General features: G+C 38.2%; 1 protein-coding gene and 1 long non-coding RNA gene across 2 annotated transcripts in view; both read right to left on the bottom strand.

The window, feature by feature from the left end:
* The window catches only part of LOC137641336 (uncharacterized), a 386,962-nt gene that overhangs the window by 198,213 nt on the left and 168,379 nt on the right, over window positions 1–20,370 (bottom strand). The gene's annotated exons all lie outside the window — the stretch shown is intronic.
* BBS9 (Bardet-Biedl syndrome 9) overlaps window positions 1–20,370 on the bottom strand; it is a 196,429-nt gene that overhangs the window by 99,612 nt on the left and 76,447 nt on the right. Inside the window, exon 7 of the mRNA XM_068379472.1 lies at window positions 19,860–19,984. Within this exon, the coding sequence (XP_068235573.1) occupies window positions 19,860–19,984 (125 nt within the window). The remainder of the gene's footprint in view (window positions 1–19,859; window positions 19,985–20,370) is intronic.

The raw sequence follows: 20,370 nt of genomic DNA, 5'->3' as shown, positions 1-20,370 counted from the left end.
CCTTCTTCCCTTATCCTTGCACCTGTTAGTGTGCCTACTTGTAGGCTATCTTTCCTGGCCCTAGGTGGGCGAGATTTTCTCCTCCCCTGGACTAAGTCTCTCTGCCGCCTTAGAGACCACCCTTGGGTGTTTTCTCTGCCTCTTCCCCTTCCTAGTTAGGCCATAACCTGACTGTACTGGGAACTATGTTCCTCTTGTCAAGTCATCTTACCCTAGCTTTTGAGCTTTCCCTCACCTGCTCGGTAGGCTAGGCTTGCCTGCACAGTTCTCCCTATTGCCTAACCCTATCTAGGCGTAGAGTTGGTACCCCTTGGGGTCCTCCTTTGCCGCCTTGGTAGTTGCCTGTTCTGTGTCTGCAGCTTCCCTTCCTGTGCTATGTCCCTCTTGCAGTGGAGTCTTGACTCCCTTGCCTGGTTAGCCTATCTAGGCAGAAGTTTCGCCTTCTGTTTCTGCTTCCAGTCTTGTCAGCTTGACACTGGCTGTGTGTTGGCTATGGGTCATTCCCTCTGCTGCCTTAGCTGCAGCCTTAGACTAGTCATCTTCTCTTTCCTACTCCCATATCTGAGGAATATTGCCATCTGGAGTTGGTCAGTTGTATCCCTCCTGGTTGTCAGGACATCCTTTGAATTTCCAATTCTTAGGGTCCTGGCTGTCTCATTATCTTATGGGCTAAACCCCTACTCTTCATAAGTCAATGATAATGATCAGGTCTTGGCAGGTTCACTTATTAGCTGCCTTTCATTCCTGCACTTCCCCTGAGAGTGGACCCTTCCTTATGGGATTGTTCACTCTCTCCCTGTCGATTTTACAATGCCTCTGCTGCCTTGTGTTGACATGCCCGGGATATTGACAGGTCAGTCTTTATCTTGGATACTAGTAATAGTTGCCGCCTTCACCCAGCTGCTGCTGCCTCATGGGCAGCTGTTGCTGGTCTAGGCAGTATGATGAGTGAACTTGCCTTCTAAAGGTTGTTCCAAAAGACCTACTCTGGAGTTCGTGGTGTCCCTTTGATGTGATCCTTTCCCCCATATTCCTACCACACTGTCAATATTAATTTTCCTTCATAAATCTCTATTGATTTCTGAGCTGTTTGGCATGTGTTTGGGTTATTTTCAATCATTAGCCTTATTTAGGTGGTAAGTTTATTTAGGTTAGGATTTCCTGTGTTTACATAATTTTAAGAAGATATAATTTTTAATGATATGTACTCATTGAAATTTCTCTTCTTTACAGGTCGCTGATGACATGGAGTATTCAACAGTCACCTGTACCAGGCGGGTCAAGTTGCCCTGTGGCCATAGCACCTGCTGGAAACATGCAGATTGCAATGTTTCCAAAGGATCCTTTGCAATCTGGGAACCTACTGACTGCAAGGTTTGTGCGGATCTTCTTCACACCGTCTTCTATGCCACTGACGTCTCCTTGGATGGACAAGAACGGAGTCAGAGGATGCTACAACACTGGGTAAGAGGCTTCCAGAAGAGCTCTCAACATGGTGCCCCTTATCTTCCTTCCCTGGCTGGGGTGACCTCTGTGTTTGGTCACCAGTTACTGACGGTTCAACACCCGCCGGTATCAGCATATCATGTGGATGATGAAGTTCGGGACCCTCTGCAAGTCTTGAGCCTTGATGCCGACAACATGTCGACAGCTTCTTCTGTGTCGTCAGAGAGGGAGAGGATCCTGCTGACAACAGAAGCCTATAAAGAGTCATTAGATGTACATTGGGTGAGTACAGTTCCCAGTACCTCTTTAATTTGTTCCCCATCACTGCTGCTCAAGCCACAGCTTCCAACTCCACCCCTGTTCCTACATAAGACAAACCTTCTTTTCCTAGTAATTTGGAAATTATGGGGTCCAGGAAAGCTTTCATGGAGAACCTAACCGCCAAACATGAACGTTCTCAAGCAGACCTCATAGCGAGGATAAAAGTTTTACAAAGGGCACCTGTTTCTAAGGCTTCCCCAGCTTTGAGCCTGTCAGATTCCACAGTTAAGAACCATTGGTGCTATGTTGAGCATATGGCCTTAACTGAAGGGTACCTCCATATTGGAGAGGGTTTGGGTTCCAAGGCAGTTTCGGACTTGGAATTCTTCCCATCAATCGATAGTTATCCTTACTGCTACGTAAAGTTTAACTCAGAAACGTCTATTGATATGATCTTTAAGGATACAATCATCCTGGACCATAGCAAGGCTCAGTCTTTGGGCTAAGGAGCTGAAGACGGCCAAATTCACTAATACCCAACTTTCTGCCTATGGCAGGAAACAGGCCACCTTTGTAGCCCCTAAGGATACTGTTGTCCCTTTCGCCTCTAAAAGCTTAGAGACTGTAAAGAAAGTAGTAGTGGAGGGTGGAGCATTCCCAGTGCTAGAATAGTGCAAACCTGTCTCCCTAGCCCTTCCTTTTGATTCTACAATTGGGAAGATGTCCAACATACCTTTGTTGTTAGAAAACTAGATAAAGACATCAGAGGCAAGCAGTTTAATGAGGAACTGCCTAGAATTCCCAAATCCCTATAAAGGGAAAAAATCTGCCTCTTTATCCTTCCAATCTTATCTAGAGATGCTTATTGGGAACTATTCCGAATCTGATCTTTTCCCTGTCTTGGTGAAGACTCACCTAGCCATGTTTCATGAGATCCCCATGCTTTCTTCCTAGCCAGGAGAGCATGTAGAGAACACGTCCTAGCCGCTGCTACAATCAGGCATGAACCTAGAAAACTGATCGACTCCAATATCAGGGGGAAAGACCTCTTCCCCAAGAAATCGGTTAAGGAAGTTATGAACAAAGCAGCTCAGGAGAATAAGAGCCTTGTAAACAAGTGTGGTATGTCCTCTAAACGGAAATTTGCCCCCAATGAAGGACCTCAACCCAAGGGCAAGAGGCCCAGAGACTTTAAGGGAAGAAAATCCTTTCCTGTCGTGACAGCCTCAGTTGCCGCCATCCCTTAGACTGTATACACGGTTCCCCAGCCGAATGTATCACAGTCTCCAGCCTTCAACCCGGTGTATGAGTGAGCCACCACCACGTTCCACCCTGCCAAGGCTCAAAAGAAGGGTACCAGTAGCAGGGGAAGGTTTGGATAAGACGGTCAATCTAGAGGCCGAGGAAGAAGAGGCAAAGCGGTTAAAGATGCTGGTCTTTCCCACCAACAATGAGGAGCTGCCAGTAGGGGATCAACAGGAGTTCGATCCCTAGGCTAACAGCATAGTCTCAAATGGACTAGGCTGGAAATTGAGACGGAAACCACCACAGTTCAAGAGGTTCTTCCAACCCAAAACACCATTTTTGGAGGATTATGTACAACATTGTCCCCAGAAAGGAGTCATCCGTTGCACGAAATCCATGAATTTTCAAGGGCTGCTATTCTCTGTGCCCTAGAAAGATTTGAACACTCTTCAAACTATTCTGGACTTGTCCCCACTAAACAAATTCATTCTGAATGACAAGATCCAGATGCTGACTATCTCACAAATATGGACCCTACTACCCCAGGAGGCCTACACCGTCTCTATAGATCTTACAGATGCCTATTGGCCTCTTCCGATAGGTCGGCACTTCTCCCCCTGCCTTGGTCTCAGATTGGCAAGAAAGGTCTATGTTTTCAGAGCTATGCCCTTTGGGCTCAGTATAGCTCCAAGTATTTTCACAAAGCTAGTCAAGGCCATCGTTCAACAATTACAGAACAGAAGCCTCCAGGTGATGGTATACCTGGACGACTGGCTAGTTTGGGCTGCAAGGAAGTAAGAGTGTCTTCGGACAGCTCAAGAATTCATGAAATTCCTACAGTCTCTGGGCTTTCAGATCAACTTCGAAAAGTCCAGGCGGTCTCCACCTCAAGAATTCCAGTGGCTTGGGCTTCACTGGAATCTAAAGTCACACACCCTCTCTCTACTGCAAGGCAAGAGAAAGGAAATTGCAAACTCTAGCAGGTGCCTACTTCGTTCAAAAGTAATCACCAGAGGGCAACAGGAAAGAGTCTTAAGTTCACTGCAGTTTACGGCCGCTGTGACAGACCTAATCTTAAAAGCAAGACTCAAAGATGCCGACAGAGCCTGGAGAAGAAAGGCATCCAATGCTCGGAGAGATCTTCACCAGAAATCCCCAGTCTTACTGTGAAAGCAGCTCAAGCCGTGGTTCACTGCCAAGATTTTACCAAAACACGTCCCTCTGTAGTACCCTCCTCCTTCTATGACTATCCACACGGACGTCTCGGAACAAGGTTGGGGGGGGGGACACTACCCTTCCAAGAAAGAACAGGTTTGGTGATCAATCCCATTTCAGAAATTTCACATCAATATTCTGGAAGCTATGGCAGTGTTTCTGACTCTGAAGAGACTGAACCCAAAGACGAAATCACAGATCAAATTAGTTATCGACAACAGGATGATATTTCACCGTGCCAACAGTCAGGGCTCCAGGTCTCCATAGATCAACCATGTGATCCTAGCCATCCTCACTTTAGCAAAGCGGAGGAACTGGCATCTCTTAGCAGTTCATCTAGAAGGAGTTCGCAATGTGACAGCAGACGCCCTGTTAAGATTCAAGCCTCTGGAAACAGAATGGTCTCTGGATGCAAAATCATTCTGTTTCATCCTAAAACAATTCCCAGAACTCCAAATCGATATCTTCACGAAGAGCTCCAACAAGAAGCTTCCCCGGTATGTAGCACCAAACTTAGATCCGGAAGCGACAGGAATGGATGCAATGTCTCTGGATTGGAAGCAGTGGTCTCCCATCTACCTATTTCCACCATTCAACCTCGTAATGAAAGTCTGAAAAAACTGCAGACTTTCAAGGAAACAGCAGCTCTAGGGACTCCCAAGTGGCCCAAGAGCAATTGGTATCCTCTTGTTCTGGAACTCAAACTTCTCCAGGTCCCTCTACCATTTCCATGGATGCTATCCTACAATCTTCAACAGAAGACTGTCTTTGCTTCCTTTTGGATAACGAAACAAAAACATTTGTCTTTCTAGAAAAAATGGGTTACATTCGTGAAAAGTCATCAGCCCTCTTCCATTTCTATGGACTTCTGTATTCCTTTCTTTATCTCATTGCATGATCAAGGTCTGGCCTCTACAACTATTGCCTCATGTAAGTCGGCACTAACAAGACCCATTGCTTATGCTTTTGATATTGAACTCAATAAGATACCGAAGGCTTGTGCTAAACGGAAATCTAATGCTCCTCCCAAGGCTATTTCTTGGTCGTTGGATAAAGTCCCGTACTTTGCCTCCTCGATAGATAACGCCTCTACTTCTCTGAGGGATCTTACTCAAAAGTCTATCTTTTTGCTTGCTATGGCTTCTGGTGCTAGAGTCAGCAAGATTGTGGCCCTTTCTAGGGATGATGGCCACATTGAATTCTCAGAATTGGGAGAGATAAATCTTTACCCAGATCCTACATTCTTGGCAAAAACAAGCTTCCCACAAAATACTGGGGGCCCTAGAAGATTGTCACACTTCAGGAGGATCCTCTGCACCCTGTGGAGTGCCTTAAGGCCTACCTGTTAAAGAGCCAAGTCTTTAAAGGGGAGATGACAGGATCTAATCTTTCTTTGAAACAGCTATGGTCCAAACTCACCTATTTCATCAGAAGGGCTGACCCTGATAGTATACCATCAGGTCATGACCCTAGAAAAGTTGCCTCATCCTTAAAATTTTTCCAGTCTATGTCTTTACAGGCTTACAGGAGATGGAAATCTTTAAGAGTCTCCTTCAAACATTACTTATGTCAGCTGGAAGAGATTAAATACTTGATAGTGGCCGCTGGTAGTGTGATTAAACGAGCTTCTTAAGTGTTGTTTATGGACTCTTATAGACTGTATAGTTGAGACTTCTCAGTCTACATTGTGCAAGGGGACTCAGGTTCCTCTTTTCAATGAACTATTTAATAATATAGAGTCAAAGGCAATATTTTTCCTTTTATGTCATGAGTGTTACTATTTTACTACTCTGTTACATAATTTTGGGGTAGGAAAACTTCGGTTTTCTGTATATAGTTACTGTATATAATGTTACAATTGATTACTGCTACATTTATGCATCTTTGAAAATAATAAAAGACTGCTGTTCCTTTTTGCGGTTCCTTTCATTGGACCTACTGTACAAAATAAAAGTAGTGTACCTCAATTTTTAACCCTCCTTTTATAGACTTCTTTTCATCTACTGGAGAGAAAGATATTCTCCACAGTGAGTGGGACTGTGATGTTGATTTCCTTTGCTTCTACTTTTTACAAACATATTGCTTGCACCATAGCTTGGTACCACAGTTACCAATGCTAAAGGGAGTATGAAATAGCAAATTGAGATCGGGAGTTGTAACGGCTCTTTCGCCTACGTTTCCAACCCTATCCTTTATCCTTCGAGACAAGGTTAACTCTATTCGGGGAAAGTTAACCATGGCTTGTTATTAACCCTTTTACCCCGAGGCTCTTTGGAAATTTCCAACCCTTAACCCCCAAGGGGTTATTTTTTCCCCAGCACATTTTGCAGTATATATTTTTTAAATTGCTCTAACAGCCTTAATTTTTGTCATAGAGAGGTCAGGTTGGTCTCATTCTCTAGGAAAATGCCTGAATTTTCTCAAAAAAATTATTAAAAATATAAAAAAAAAAATTTTATAGCATTTTTTTGCAAGGACGTACCGGTACGTCCATGGGGGTAAAGGGATGAGTTTTGTGAAACGTACCAGTACGTCCTTTGGGGGTAAAAGGGTTAACATGTCCCTGATTTATACACGATATCTCTTGGGATATTCGCTCCGGAGGTTAAAACTCAGTGATAACCTCTAAGGTAAAATTTCTCTAATATATCACTCGTAGAAATATACCAAGTAGAGGCTCCTAAGGAGGAACTTCCATCAGGATGACATGGCTATCGCACCCAAAACTAGATTTTTCCTAAGTCAAAATCCATTATGTAAGTACATATTTTATCATTTGTTTAAAGAAAGCTGATGATTTAAGATTCAAATACTGCCTAGCGATGTTTACTGGTTTTGCTTTACTTGAATGGTGCAGTAACATTAAATTTTAGCAATTGTCCAAGTCCATCTCAATATCAATAAGTGTCAGCTAGTGAGTAAATAATGGACTAATCAATTGTTTTTGAAAGCTAGCTTTTGTTTGACTGTCTGCTGATTTAAAGCTCTGACTTCTATGTTTAAGTTTAAGTTGGCTTGAAGGTGTAATTTACACTTCTCATCTTACTTTTTGTTACAACTGCATACTTTCTTCTTTGCTTTTATATTTGAGCTATTAGATCACATCCCAGATGACAGTGCATTTCCATTCATTTGTAAGCACAGTCACTTGCTCATCACGGGTTTACTTTAGTAAGGTAAATTCAAGGAGGGCTGGCATCAGAACACAAAAAAAAGTAAACTCGTGAACGACTAGGGTCACGTTGCCAACATAAAATTAAGCAAAAGAACAGCTCTAACTTACACCCCATGAGCAAAAGAATTATTAACAGGATGCAAGTTTTCTCACATCGTGTATTTTGGAGGAGAGAGAATTGGCCTTCTTTATGAGAGAGGTCATAAAACAATCGATATCACCTTTAAAAAGAATCTAATTGGTCTGCGTGCGCTAAAATAGGCTACATTCTGGTGATGTCGATCTCTCTAAATAGGATTACTGGGTAGTCACCATACAGAGGTTGTTAGAAGAGGACGTAACACCAAAATATAGAGGATCTAGCAAATGAAGAGGCTTTTCATTATTAGTCAGAAAGAGAAGATGTAGAATCATTATTAGGAGACAGCAGGGCGTGATGGTGAGGTACTCCTGGTCTCTGCAGATTGTAGGCCGTTCAATGACTGTTTACACTGAAGCTAAAGCTATTAAATATATTGCCTTCTGTGGGAGCTCTTTTAGGCTAACACTCATGTTATCTACTTCAGCCCAAAAATCAAGCACTCTATTGAGTGCCCAAGAAACAGGAGCTAGTAAGGAAAGCTGTTGAAATGAATGAAGACTGAAAAATCTTGAGAAACCAGTACGAGTTCATATTCAATTCAAAAGCCCTCTTGAGAGGTTCTGTCAGAGCAGATTTGTATGACAATTGTTGAGAGATCAGTTTCTTATCCATAAAGAAGTGGACCAAAGAGGAAGCCAAGAGGTCCAGGGTTACTCGGCATTGGGTTTTGTCCCTAAGGATGGCCATCCATGTCTTCCACAATGACTGGTATTATCTAGTGGAGGAAGACCTCTTTTGGCATGTTAATAAGTAACGTTAGAATCCTAAAGGCTATCCAGTAGATATGGGCATGAAGTTTCTTGATCTGAAAGGAGGCGGTAAAAATGTTACAACTTCTTATTTATTGGTGCAGCTGTGCTAACCAAACAGGGTGTGACTTCAGCCTGGGACATGTCAGGCCATGATAGAATTGCAAGCACAATTGCCCCTCTATAGTACAATATGAACTTTAAACCTTCAAAATCAATCTCGTCGGTGGAAACAGATTGATTGAAGACCATTTATTCTATCCCAAGTTCAAGGAATCTCTTGTAACTGCATGAAAATATACATTTGCAGCTAGGTAGAGTAAAAGTTTGTGATTCGCTGATATTTCTAATATGTTCACTTATAGATCTACTGTAGATCAATTTTGAAGATCTTGTGAAATGAGTTCTAGTTTGAGGTCTAATCTGTTACCAAGGTCATCTGCCTGGACAAAGAATACGGTACCACATCGTCATAACACGAGTAGTGACTCTCATCACTAGCCTACCATAACATGGATATCCAACTTTGTATACTTTGCACTGTATTGTAATACCAACTGAATACAGTTTTCTTTCTGTCTTAAATGGGCCTGAAACTTGAGTGACGATTCTAAGTACATGAAATAAGCTAATTATAAATAACAGGTTTGTATAAAACATAAACTTTAGTTTCTAGAATTTACATTTTGTGCTACATACTGCAAAAGAAACTTTGGTGTTTCACAGCACAAAAACAATAAATAAGCTTCAAAAGAAACAAATATCAATGTTCTTTAATAGATAATACTTAGGCATTTAAAAAGTATAAAATATCGGGCCTGAAAGACTTTACTATACTACAAAGCTACTAAATATGAAATCACCACATAATAAGCAAAAACATGCTAGGCTAACATTTTGCTAAAAAACATTATATGCATGCATGACAAAAAAATTCAATCAACTGTTATGTCAGAATTTTTAAATGAACAAAATTCCAAAATTTTCTAAATATCATAAAGGAATATAGCCTATTCTTCAAGCCTGCAAATAATTAGCACTTCCATAGAGCAGTATAGCAGAATAAAGCTATAAAATGTAAAATTGTTTATTTTCTTACCCTTAAAAATCTGTAAGCCTGAAGAAATAAGGGGGAATAATTTCACCTGATAAAAGGCCTTATCTTTATTAAGATTATCATTATTGTTGAACCAAAATGCCAAAGCATGTACCTGCTTACGATAAACATAGTTTCATAAACAACAACAAATTCCACAGACCAATGAAATTTAACTGTACATACTCGGAAAATGAATATCAACATAGCTTCAGAAAAATATTAACACCTACAATCTTAACCACTCAATAACTGAACTACATTGATTACGTTGAATTAAAGCTGCTATTACTAATAAACCTTATAAATTTCTTTGCCTCGTCATTTATAATGTAGAGGTACTGGCATTTTCTATCAGAAGATTTGTTATTTAAAATTAAGAAAAATAAGGAAATTAGATTTATTATAGAATTCGGTAACTTCCTTATTTATTATAATGAAAAATTAGAAAAAAAAAATAATAAGAATAAATCTTTGTGGAGAATTTTTCTTCACTCTACATCTTTCTTTTGTATTTTGGTCTCGCTCCCCATATTGTAGTTATCCCTGAAACATTCGCTCCCACACTTACTTTACGTTTTCTTTACCAAAACATTGGGGAAAACTGTTCTTAATTAACTATACTCATTGACAATAGCGTACGCCATGTTCGTGACGTCACAACATAGAAACCCAAAATAAAAGCCGTACGCCGGCGTGCAATATTTCTTTCCTCAAATTACATGTGTCGAGATAAATTATTACAATGGTTCTTAATATAATTTTAATACTGCTGTCTTATAAGAAGTTTATTTTATGTCTCAGTACCTATTCAGGTCTCTTAATTCTAAGATGTATGTCCATCGCTCCAGGCCATTGCTAATTGCTCATTTAAGTTATTAATTTTTAGTAAGCCAGAATAGGTAGGATTATTATGTATGTATATACCCTTCGAGCTGCAAGATTTCTCTTTGTATTTGGCACAAAATCCTGCCTCCTCCTTATTCCTCACAATGTTGCATTGCCCTGCCCTAAAGTCCTGTTATGGCACCTCTACTGGGTTATTCTACGCACCATGAACTTCACTTGTTTGAAAACTGAACCGATTCGAACAAGAGCTGTAGTTGTAACCGGCTGATCGACCTGGTCAGTCAATTTGTGTATATCTGGCTCACCCCCCTCTCGACTCCCACCAAACAAAGGACAAAGTGTTTGGGTCCTGTCGCTCAGCTGGAGAGAGGGAAGAAGACGATCCTAGGAACTGTGCTAGAGATACCCAATCTGCCAAGAAGCGAAGATTCCAGGGTTGGGCCAGTCGAGGGTGCAACTATCCATTTAACTAGAAAATTACCAGCAACAAGCTGTAACAGCCATTTAAGGACAAGGGCTGTCTTTCAAGTAAAGAGTCCAGGTAAAACCACATGGCCACAGTTTTTCCCCTTTAGACTACGATTAGATTTTTGTTTAACTTGATTTAGTTTAACTGGCCTTTTACATATTTCGGGCTGAGTGCGTGGGATTGTGTGTAGAGATTTTGCATATAACTTTTGATTTAAAGACTAGTACAGTCTCGGGTCAAACAACCACGTGTCCGACCTCACATAATTCATTTATTATTGCAAGAGACCTAGTGTCGCGCATATTATGATTGCCTTTTGATTTTGCAAAGTTGCATTATTTTTATTTAACTTTTTGTTTGTTTGAACCTCTTTTGCTTGATGCTAAGATGTCTGATTTTTCAATGTAAATTTCGTGTAATAAGGTCACAATATTAGGTTAATTACCCTTTCATATTACTAATCCCTTTTTTGATTGATTATATCTAACATGAAAAGTTAATATCGGGACAGTATACCCGATATATTGAAAGGGGTAAGTCTAAATCCCTCAAGAGTAATAGTGTGTTAGCGAGTGACTTAATATTGAATCTATATGCTTCGAAGGTATAGGTCCTTATCTTTAACATTTACTTTACAACAATACATTAGTGCTCCCTTCATTGCCTCTGTCTATGTTAACGTAAATACCTGTCCAACATCTCACTGGGGTCCCTGGGACGGAGCCGATACAGAGCATAAGAGTGTAGATGACCTTAGATTGACAAAGCTAAGGTAGACCAACAATTAATTATTTAGTCACATGTCGAGTTTTGAGGTCTCTGAACGGAGAAGACTTTATTATAAGAAAGATGGTTCATGAACTGCAGCACCAAAGATATTGCCAGGGTGCTGTGCTCTCGAGTGTTAGCGCTCCTATCCTCCCCTGTTGATCCTTGTTGGCTGCAGGGAGACTTTCCCGGAACAACAAGTTCCCACTCAACAATTAAATAAAAATATAACATTTTCTCCACATGAAAATCCCACGTGTTCATACAGTTTATTAATTTCAATGTTTTGTGTTGTAAATTGTGGTTAATATTTCATTTATTAATTTTGCCATTTGAACAAATCACTATTGAGTTACTCTGGTTCTCTTCTTTATGATAATAAAGAAATTAAAATAGATTGCAGACATTGGTATCTTTAACCCCATTAATTGAAGATTTTTCTTTACTCCAATCAAGAATTTATTGTGGGTTAGTTGTACCCAAGATGTTGAAGAGAGTAAGCAACTGTAGGTATAGGTAAGTTAGTATAAGCAAGTGTACGCTTCTTTAACTTAGTGCTTTGAAGGTGAAGATCCCCATTTAACTTTACTTATATATGTCACTGATCCTATTCATTGCCTTTGTTTATATTAAAGTTAATGACAGTCTAGCATCTCACTAGGGTCACTAGGACGGATTTGAAACAGCCTAAGAGTGCAGATGACCTTAGATTGACAAAGCTAAAGTAGACCAACAATTAATTACATAGTCCCGTGTGGAGTTTTTAGGGCTCTGGATGGAGAAGACTTTATCATCAGAGTGAAGGTTCGTGAACTGCAGCACCAATGTTATTGCCAGGGTGTTGTGCCTTCGAGTGTTAGCACTCCTATTCTCCCCTGTTGACCCTTGTTGCCTGTTGCAGGGAAACTTTCCCGGAACAACAAGTTCCCACTCAACCATTAAATAAAAATATTTCTCCACAATCTTTTTGAAATTACCATCACTCGATGATATGAACTTTATTCAAATATAATTATCTAAAGTTTTGATACATGTGTTATAAGTCTAGTGTTGAGCACTTAAAGCAAACATCTGACCACGTCAGCCCCTTCACAAATCACACAAAGCTGTCAATTGCTGTGAACCTTTTTCCCCCTTCTGACGTCGTCATAAGTGATTAGAAAATTACAAGGGACTGAAAATTACGAAAATTACAAGGGACTGAAAATTACGAAAATTACGGTGGGACGTATTTCTTGTCCTTATCTTATGCTATTTTAAAGAGATTTATCTTAATAAAAAAGGAAAACGTTTCATTTTGAAATAAGAAAGATAGAGGAAAAAGATTTCTTTATGAAACAAACAAAATGACACTGTACTGTATTTGCTTACAACTGCCAGGTGTCAATGATATTGCATAGAAAATTTTATTTTCTATTTACTTTTTAAACTGAAATGCTTGTATTGATTTATTTTGCACGCAAAAACTAAATATTATCAAAAAGAAATAATAGGCTGAAAATAATGTAGATAAAATCTATGAAAAGAGATGTCAATTTACATATATGTAACATGTGTAAAAACAGAAATGAAAGGATGAACCGAAAGGGGAAAAAAAGGAAAGAATGGGCGAAACCTCCTAGTCTTTGGCACTGAATAAGATTATTAGAGATAGAATAAAGCTGGAAATACTGAGTAAAATAAATAAGGAAAAGGAAAAAAAATAAGGAATAAAGTAGAATCAAGTGAACAGTAAAACTGTCTGAAAAAATAAAAAAACAGAAATAAAAAAGAAATAAAAACGAGGGAAGAATAGAAGAAACCTTTTAGCTTTTGGGCCATTTCCTTTACTGGAGACAGAGCAGTGACGTATGGCGCACGGTTTGAAAATTTTGCCTGGTGTTTCCAGTTTGGCAGCTGCAGTTAAGTTATTTATCATCATCATCTCCTCCTACGCCCATTGACGCAAAGGGCCTCGGTTAGATTTCGCCAGTCATTTCTATCTTGAGCTTTTAAATCAATACTTCTCCAATCATCAGCTACTTCACACTTCGCAGTCCTCAGCCATGTAGGTCTGGGACTTCCAACTCTTCTAGCATCTTGTGGAACCCAATTGAAAGTTTGGTGAACTAATCTCTTTTGGGGAGTACGAAGAGCATGCCCAAAACCATCTCTAACTGCCCCTCACCATGATCTCATCCACATATGGCAGTCAAGTAATCTCTCATAGTTTCATTTCTAATCCTGTCCTGACATTAACTCCCAATATTCCTCTGAGGGCTTTATTCTCAAATCTACAAAATCTGTTGGATATTGTTTCATTGTCATACCACGACTCATGTCCTGCAGTAACACAATCTCACTAAACTGATATATAGACTGATTTTTATATGTAATTTCAGGTGAATCGATTTCGAAATTTTACTTAACTTACCCATTGCCTGATTTGATTTTTCCAATCTTTCATTAAACTCAAATTCTAAAGATCCTGTATTAGATATCATAGTTCCTAAAATGATTCCACCTCATTAATGCTTTCAAGTTTCAATGATATTTCTTCTTCCATTACATATTCCATTTTCATCCCCTCTGTCTTTCTTCTATTTATCTGGAGCCCAACTTCATGTGATATTTCATGCATTCAAGCAAGCTTTGCAAGTCCTGCTGTGTTCTGCTAATAAGGACAGCAACATCAGGACACTCTATACTCAATTTTTTTTTAATGAGGCGCATTTGCACTGACTCGCATCGGTGCCCCTTTAGTTCGGAAAAGTTTCCTGCTATCTGATTGGTTAGAATTATCTTGTCCAACCAATCAGCGATCAGGAAACGTATCCGAGCTAAAAGGGCACCCCTGTGAGTCAGTGCAAATCTGCCTCACTAAAAAGAATTGGCTATAGGTCTGCTAATTTCCTGTTACCAATCCAATCCAATCCTTCTCTACCATCTGTAACTGTTCTATGCATTATAAAATCGATGAGGAGGCTATACAACATAGGTGACAACACAATCCCTTGAAGTACTCCACTGTTCACTGGAAATTAGTTTGATAGGACTTCACTTACATTAACTTTGCACTTACTATGCTCATGAACAGAATTTATCAAATTTACATATTTAAGAGCAGCTCTATAATAAAGCAGGGCTCTCCACAAAATTGGCAGGTGCACATTATCAAAGGCTTTTCCATACTCCGCAAATGCCATCAAAAGTGGATTTCTATATTCTACACATCGTTGTACCACATGTCTTAAGATGAAAATAATACCTTTTCTATATCCTGCTTGTTCAACTCTTAGCTTTTCATCAATCTTTCTCTCTAGTCCCTTTTGAATGAGCATACTATATATTTTCATGACAACTGATGTAAGTGTGATCCCTCTGTAATTATTTCAAAATCAGTCAGATCTCCTTCTTTTGCCATTTTCACTGACACTCCTAGTTCCCATTCATCAGGTATTGCTTCTTCACATTACATTCTACACAATAATCTTGTAAGTATTCTGGGAGTCACTTCATTTTCGGCCAATATCATCTCAGCAGTTATACCATCATATACAGGGGCTTTCCATCTCTTGAGTTTTTTAATGATAGCTTCGACTTCAAACACAATTTCATTCATTCTTGGGCACATCAAGGTCTTCCTCAGCTTCAGGTATATCAATCAAGTTATCCCTTCATATCTCCTATTCATAGCCTCACCAAAGTGTTCCATCTAATGTTGCCTTTCTTCATCATCTGTTGTTATGACAGACCCCTCCCTCTTATTCATTTACCAGCATATATATTTTATAGTGATATCAGAAGTTCAATAGTCTATAGTTGAATCAGCAGTTAAGGAGGTTCCACTGTAATGGGAGATTATGATAGTCTTAGTCCTTTTATGGGCATTTATGTTGAAAAAGAGGCTTTGATCGTTTCTGAATTTGTTGGAGAATTTCAAACAGATGAAGTATCTGTCTACTCATTTCTGAGACTCCTAAGCACTATGGGTTCTCAGGATAAGTTCAGTCCGCTATTGTGTTTGAAGATGAGGGACTTTTATTTCCAGCTCAAGTTCTCGGATCCAATCATAAGCCTGCATCCCCTTTATTCAAAACCAGTTAGAAAAAATTGAATGCTGGGATTACTCTCGTCATTTGTCTTAAGGACTTTCATTGGGGGTAAGGGTTCCAGAGCTCTCCCTTTTCACCAATGCCTGTCAGGATGAATGGGAAGCTACAATGGATTTTCTTCACCTGTCATGATTTTGAACAGACTGAGGGTAATCACATCATGTAAACTGCTTGGATCTTTTAGTTATATTCAAAGCAGTAAAGTATCATGAGTCACTGGTGTTTAGGAAGTGCAGTGAACCCTCGTTTATCGCGGTAGATAGGTTCCAGACGCGGCCGCAATAGGTGAAAATCCGCGAAGTAGTGACACCATATTTACCTATTTATTCAACATGTATATTCAGACTTTTAAAACCTTCCCTTGTACGTAGTACTGTTAACAAACTACCCTTTAATGTACAGAACACTTAATGCATGTACTACAGTACCCTAAACTAAAACAGGCACAAATATTAAAGGCAATTTTATATCATGTGTTTCCTAAACACGCTAAAAAGCACGATAGAAAATGGCAACCAATGTTTTGTTTACATTTATCTCTGATCATAATGAAGAAACAAACTGGAGGTAGAGCTTTGCTTATTACCCAGACATATTTCCCATACTTTTCCCTTAGAACTACATCACATCTTCCTACTTTAGATATATATATATATATGTATATATATATATATGTATATATATATATATATATATATATATATATATATATATATGTGTGTGTGTGTGTGTGTATATATATATATATATATATATATATATATATATATATATATATATATATTTATATGTATACACATATACATACCTACATATATACATACATACATATATACATAAATACATGCATACATATATATATATATATATATATATATATATATATATATATATATATATATATATTACTGTATATATATGGGTTATGGAAAAAATCCGCGAAGTGGTGAATCCGCGATGGTCGAACCGCGAAGTAGCGAGGGTTCACTGTGCATGGTTGTTTTTACAGACAGCATAACACCACTGGTCTACATTTGAAAGCAGGGAAGAGGAGGTCGGAGTTGTTCCATATAGAAGAGCTGTTGTCATGGGTGAAACTTAGGAATATCCACTTGATGTCTTGATTCATTCCAGAGAAATTGAACATCCTCACTGATCAGTTAAGCTGGAAGCAGCAAGAACCTATAAACGAGTGACTCGCCATCCATCAAAATGGCACGAAGTTAGGAAATGCTGGGGAAATCCGAATGTAGACATGTTTGTGACCAAGCTCAAAAAGAAGATGGAGGTATTTTACTCATTGTTCCAGGGTCCCTTGTCAGGGAAAATTGGTGCCATGTAAGCAAGATTGGTTGAACTTGGATTTTTACTCAGGAGTTTTACTCATTTTCCCCTAATTTTCTATGATTTGGAAAGTGATAAGCAGCAGGATGATGCTAGTGGCTCCCTATTGGCCTCAAGGGGGAGTGGTTCTTGGATCCTGTGTCTCTTTGCCTGGATTGCCCAAAAAGGTTGCCATGCAAGACCAGTCTTCTCAGACAACCTCTTTAACAAGTGGCTTACCCAAACCTCTACGTGCTTTAGCCAAGCATGGAGGCATGGGGTTTCTAGGTCCTCTAGATTGTCTATTTTAACTTCCACCAATAATTCATATGAGCAGCAGTGGCATGTGTATTTTGATCGTTGCAAATCCAGGAAAGTTTCCATAATCAGAACCAGTTTGGACAGTATTTCTAAGATTTTGCATTGCCTATTTTATGTGGAGAAACACACTATTTTAGCTATCAAGGGTTATAGGTCAATGATTAATCCTGTCCCCAAGTGCATTGGCTTGGATTTATCATCATCAGGTATTGTCACGGATGTTTATAAATCTTTGCTATTGAAAACAAACCCAGTTAGTAGATTAATTAATTGGAAGATAGGTGTTGTATAGCAGTAAAGTATTCAAGAAGTCCACGTTTTGAGCTGCTGAAATTTCTGTTGCTCACGACTCTTAGCCTACAGCCAAAATCCTTTTCTGTTAGCTTTGGCTACGCCTAAATGTATTAGTGAATTGTATGCCCTTTTCGTGCATGTAGGCTTTGTAACTGATACGAGTTTATGACCTCTTATACAATGTTCCAGGGCAATGAATAATTCCAGGATGAAAATCTATCTAATTTTTTTCCATATACCATCATTAGTGTTAGGTCTATGTGGGTAGACATTTCTTGATAAAGAATACAGGAAGGAATAGTAATGTTTTAGGCAATATGGTGTGTTCATGAAACTGGTTTCATTGTAAAAATAAATATTTCAGTAATTCTTCCTGGTTTGTGTATATTTAAGGTTTCCACTTTACATAATTCATTCTCTATATGAGGAACCACATTGGACTAAGAATTATACTATACAGTCAGCCCTCATTAGCGGGGGTTAGGTAACAGAGACCGGCGAGAAAATTGAGAATTCACAAATACTTGCTGTCCTAGGGTGGGTCAACTTATAGCCTACCAACTCACGGACCATTACCTAGCTAAAGTTTATTAACACACTAAGCAACCCACTGTACTGGGCTATATTCTTGTCACATGCTTTCTATCATGGTATTTTAGTTCTAACTATTTTTCAGACGTAATTGTACATTATCACGACAACTTCAGTACAAGATAAGACAACTCCTAAACCAAAAATCATCACCCCGTCTCATAGAGGTAGTCACTTATACCCCACGCTTCATAAAGGTTTCAACCAAACACTTAGTTTGTAAAAAAACAACACTCAATGGTACTGTAGACGAAAAAAAGTTACTAATAGTGGATGGTTGAAAACTAAAGTAAAAAAATTCTTTAATGAAGCACAATAATCTTTTTAAGTCATGACTTTTTTTAGAATGGATAATGTCTGCTTAAACTTGTCTGTCTGAGCTAACGAAATCGAATGCTACACTATTGGCAATTTTTTTTTTCAATGAACGCGTGAATATTTATCCTATCAGAAGTATAAAAAATAAGATAAAAAAAAATGACTAAAACATCACTGAATGCTTACAAGTTTTCTAGTAAATAACTCTCTCTCTCTCTCTCTCTCTCTCTCTCTCTCTCTCTCTCTCTCTCTCTCTCTCTCTTTCTCTCTCTCTCAGTAAAAATCCTTATGCTACATTTATGTAAATTAACATCTCTTTTTATCATTTTTATCTACGTTATTTTCAGCTTATTATTGCAGTTTAATAATATTTGACTCTTCCCTGCAAAATAAATCAATATAATCATTTTAGTTTTAATAGTAAACAGAATGAAAAAATAACACATTAATTCTGTTTGAGTTATAAGCAGAATTTATATTCTATGTTGAAATAAAATTCTCTTTGTAATAACACTGACATGCTGGAGATTTAACACCTGGTCTTGAAGAATCCTTTTGTTTGTTACATGAAGAAATGTAAATTTTTCCGTACCTTAACATGTATTAATTGGTGTGGATTTTCATACATTCAAATATGAACCAAGTTTAAAGTCTCTATGACAACGATGTCCCAACTTATGGCTGATTACGTGAATTGGACATTTTGCTTGACCGGGACCTTGACCTTTGACCTTGACCCTTCAAAATTCAATAATTTCCAGATTTTAACATAACAGTTAATCCCTGCAAGTTTCATTACTCTACGATTAAAATTGTGGCCAGGAAGCTGTTCACAAACAAACACACAAACAAGGGCGAAAACATAACCTCCTTCCATTTCGTTGGCGGAGGTAATTATAATGTAGTAGTTATAATAGATGGATCACATCTTAGCAAAAATCCCTCCCACTTCTAGCTTTAAGCTTCATTCTTTCAGGTCTTGGTCTTCTCTTAATGATATAGAGTTACTGGACAGGGTAGTTTTAAAAAACAAATATTTCTAAAAAGTCAGCAAATACAGATCTTTTCTATCCCTCATATTCACTGGATTGAGGATGACCGGGAAATTTGTTGTGCCATAAAGTTGTGAAAGAAACTGACCAAAAACGATGTATCACACAAAGGCCTAGCCATAGTTAGTTAGGAGGGACATTTAAAAATACTTGAAGATTCACTCCATTTCCATTTCCCATCTTCGGGGGAAATGAGTTACTGAATGTTTTAAAGATATAAGTTCAGCTATAAAAAATCTTGCGTCTTTGTGAGAAATGAGTTGCTAAATGCTTTAAAGACAAAAGTTCAGCTATAAAAAGTCTTGCGTCTCACCAAATAACAAAAAATATTACTATACAGTTCATCAAAAAGAAATATCTGAAAATTCTATTGCATTTTAAAAATAATTTTACACTACAGTATGTAATATATTTCTATAGCAAATACTATTAGGTCAAACAAATCACTCACCGTAAAATCGGCCCTAGCAAGAGCCACAGGAGGGAAGGGAAGCTGGGATGCCCACTTTAGTTCCGTTTCTTTATAAACAAGCAAAGTACTTGTGTATGTCCCAATACATATATGAATAAAGTTATCTGTTGAGAGATAAAACACATTATTATGATTTTTTAAAACAAAATGCAAGTTTTCATAATTTTAAACTTTATGAAATCAATACTTGCCCTTAATTCTTATGTTTTATGCTAAAAGCACAAGCTTGGTGATAAGAAAAAAAAATAGAAAATGGGAGTTCTTCCTAGATTTCAAGATACCCAACCCTCTTTATTGCTCTACTTCCCATCAAATATCTATATAATATATATATATATATATATATATATATATATATATATATATATATATATATATATATATAATTATGTATATATATACATATATACATATATATATATATATATATATATATATATATATATATATATATATTTATACAGTATATATATATATATATATATATATA

This window comes from Palaemon carinicauda, chromosome 1 (genome assembly GCF_036898095.1).
Source record: "Palaemon carinicauda isolate YSFRI2023 chromosome 1, ASM3689809v2, whole genome shotgun sequence".
Classification (NCBI taxonomy): Eukaryota; Metazoa; Arthropoda; class Malacostraca; order Decapoda; family Palaemonidae; genus Palaemon; species Palaemon carinicauda.
The sequence above is the reverse complement of the archived record's forward strand: the minus strand, read 5'-3'. Positions and strand labels throughout refer to the sequence as shown.